General features: G+C 39.0%; 1 protein-coding gene across 1 annotated transcript in view; it reads right to left on the bottom strand.

Moving 5' to 3' along the window:
- Positions 331–2,036, bottom strand: part of LOC104764393 (peroxisomal fatty acid beta-oxidation multifunctional protein MFP2-like) — an 8,264-nt gene continuing 6,558 nt past the window's right edge. The window contains exons 14-18 of the mRNA XM_010487914.2: positions 1,555–1,676; positions 1,352–1,473; positions 1,103–1,251; positions 867–1,005; positions 331–640 (exon numbers count right to left, since the gene is read on the bottom strand). Of these exons, the coding sequence (XP_010486216.1) occupies positions 605–640; positions 867–1,005; positions 1,103–1,251; positions 1,352–1,473; positions 1,555–1,676 (568 nt within the window). The 3' untranslated portion in view covers positions 331–604. The remainder of the gene's footprint in view (positions 641–866; positions 1,006–1,102; positions 1,252–1,351; positions 1,474–1,554; positions 1,677–2,036) is intronic.

The raw sequence follows: 2,036 nt of genomic DNA, 5'->3' as shown, positions 1-2,036 counted from the left end.
GTCTATTTATAGATATGAAAACCCGATCCTTGAGAATGTACATATGAACAATCTACCAACATGTATGACCAAATCGATAAACCAAAATTTTTTTTAACGGATTTTCAAGTAGAAAAAAAGAGTTGATATTGATATACGGAGATGTGACGTACCGATAAGGAGAGAGCCGTAGAGAAAAACAAAAAGTGGTCCAAAATTTGAGTATTCGTGTCTTTTCTAAACTTGAATACATGTCTTTGTCTTGTGTCTTATCTTTCTCCAATTTTGTCATAGTGTCATGTTTTTAATTATTACGAATTGCTTCTTTGTTATCCTCGCAAGTTCACTAACTTATTTTAACAGTATCATATGACATTTATCAATAATAAATCATAGAACTTTAACAAAATGTATCTGACCAAGCACAACCATAAGTAAATCTTATTTGCTTCTCCAACTTAATCCCTAACTTTCTCCCAGATTCATCGATCTGAGATGAGACTTTATTTTAAAGGCGGCTTCTGTGGCCACAATATCCCAACTTTTCCGGCTAAGTAAATGTGCACATAAAGAAAACACAGAGTAGATGCAGTAATGCAGAAGCGGCTCCGTTGAAACGCTGACCTTACAACCGCGATCTCGCTTGCTCCACGGGAGCGCTCTGCAACACAAATGAAATTGTAACAAATAAGAATGAGGAGCTAAATTGGACAAGATTACATAAATAGTCTTGTCACTATGTCGACTTAATTAAGGAATGGTCATGTAATATAAACCAAGCTGATATAGATTGTGTTTAAAACAACTGCTCCTCCATAGACAAGCGCACAACACTGAAAAACACGAGCCAAACAAAAAGAAAGGAAGAAGAGCAAAGAAATACTCACCAGAGGAGCTCCTTTAGATCCCCTTTCAGCCAAAAAAGCACAAGGCTTGAAGAAATCACCATAAGTCTTCGACCACTCATCTAGCCTCGAGTAAATGTATTTCGATCCTATGGAATCAGCCCAGAACATGATTCCTCCTCTGTTCCACAAGAGATTAAGATTTGAAACCAAAATAGGCAAAAGAGAATTTGATAAGGATATCAGAGCTGCAACATGTATTTGATGAAAACACTGACCTGTAAGGTGGAAAGCCCATTCCCATTATGGCAGCAATGTCAAGGTCTGCTGCTTTGACTGCAATACCTTCAGCAAAAACCCTGCACGCCTCATTTACTACTGGGAAAAACGTCATTTCAATTATTTCCTTCTCCGACAGTTTCACCAACTGCATTACACAACAACCAGTCAGAGTGAGAAAAAAGAACAGCAAGATCCTCTCAAAACTCAAAAGACGAACTTTACTTGATTTTTGGACAGAGAGATACCTTAGGGTCAACATTTGCTCCAGATATGCTCCTTGCCTTTTCGATATATTTCTTTAACTCAGGATCAGGTTTAGCCTTGCGCTTATCGTCATACAGATAGAAACCTTTACGAGTGGCTTCACCTGAATTCAACAGGAAATAACACATAATTTAGAAGAAATGTTGAATCGATAAACATTAGCTAGCTCTCGTTTCAGACATACCAGCTCTCTTGTCCTCTTGCATAAGTGGGATAATCATTGATTTGTATGTCCGTTCTGGGAAGTTCTCAATGAATTGTGTTGCAGTTGCAATCGCCACACCAAATCCAACCAGGTCACACAATCTGCTCGTTCAGATAAGTAACAAAAGTATAGTTAAAATATGGTGCATGTGAATGACATGGAGCTTTTCATTGCGATATATACCTGAAGGGACCCATTGGCATCCCAAACTTGCTGACTGCACTGTCGATGAGATATGGATCTGCTCCACGCTCAACCAGGAACATAGCTGCCTGTGTGTAAGGGAAGAACATTCTATTCACTGCAAACCCTGTGCAGTTTCCCACCACGACTGGTGTTTTCTTAATCTTCTTCCCAACATCTAACAGGTCAACAATTACTTGGGCAGAGGTATGATTGGTCCGAACTATTTCAAGTAGTGGCATGACATGTGCTGGACTGCATGAGGAAGAATACACATG

This window comes from Camelina sativa, chromosome 19, assembly GCF_000633955.1.
Source record: "Camelina sativa cultivar DH55 chromosome 19, Cs, whole genome shotgun sequence".
Lineage (NCBI taxonomy): Eukaryota > Viridiplantae > Streptophyta > Magnoliopsida > Brassicales > Brassicaceae > Camelina > Camelina sativa.
Note: the sequence above shows the minus strand (reverse complement) of the source record. Positions and strands in the feature narration are given on the sequence as shown.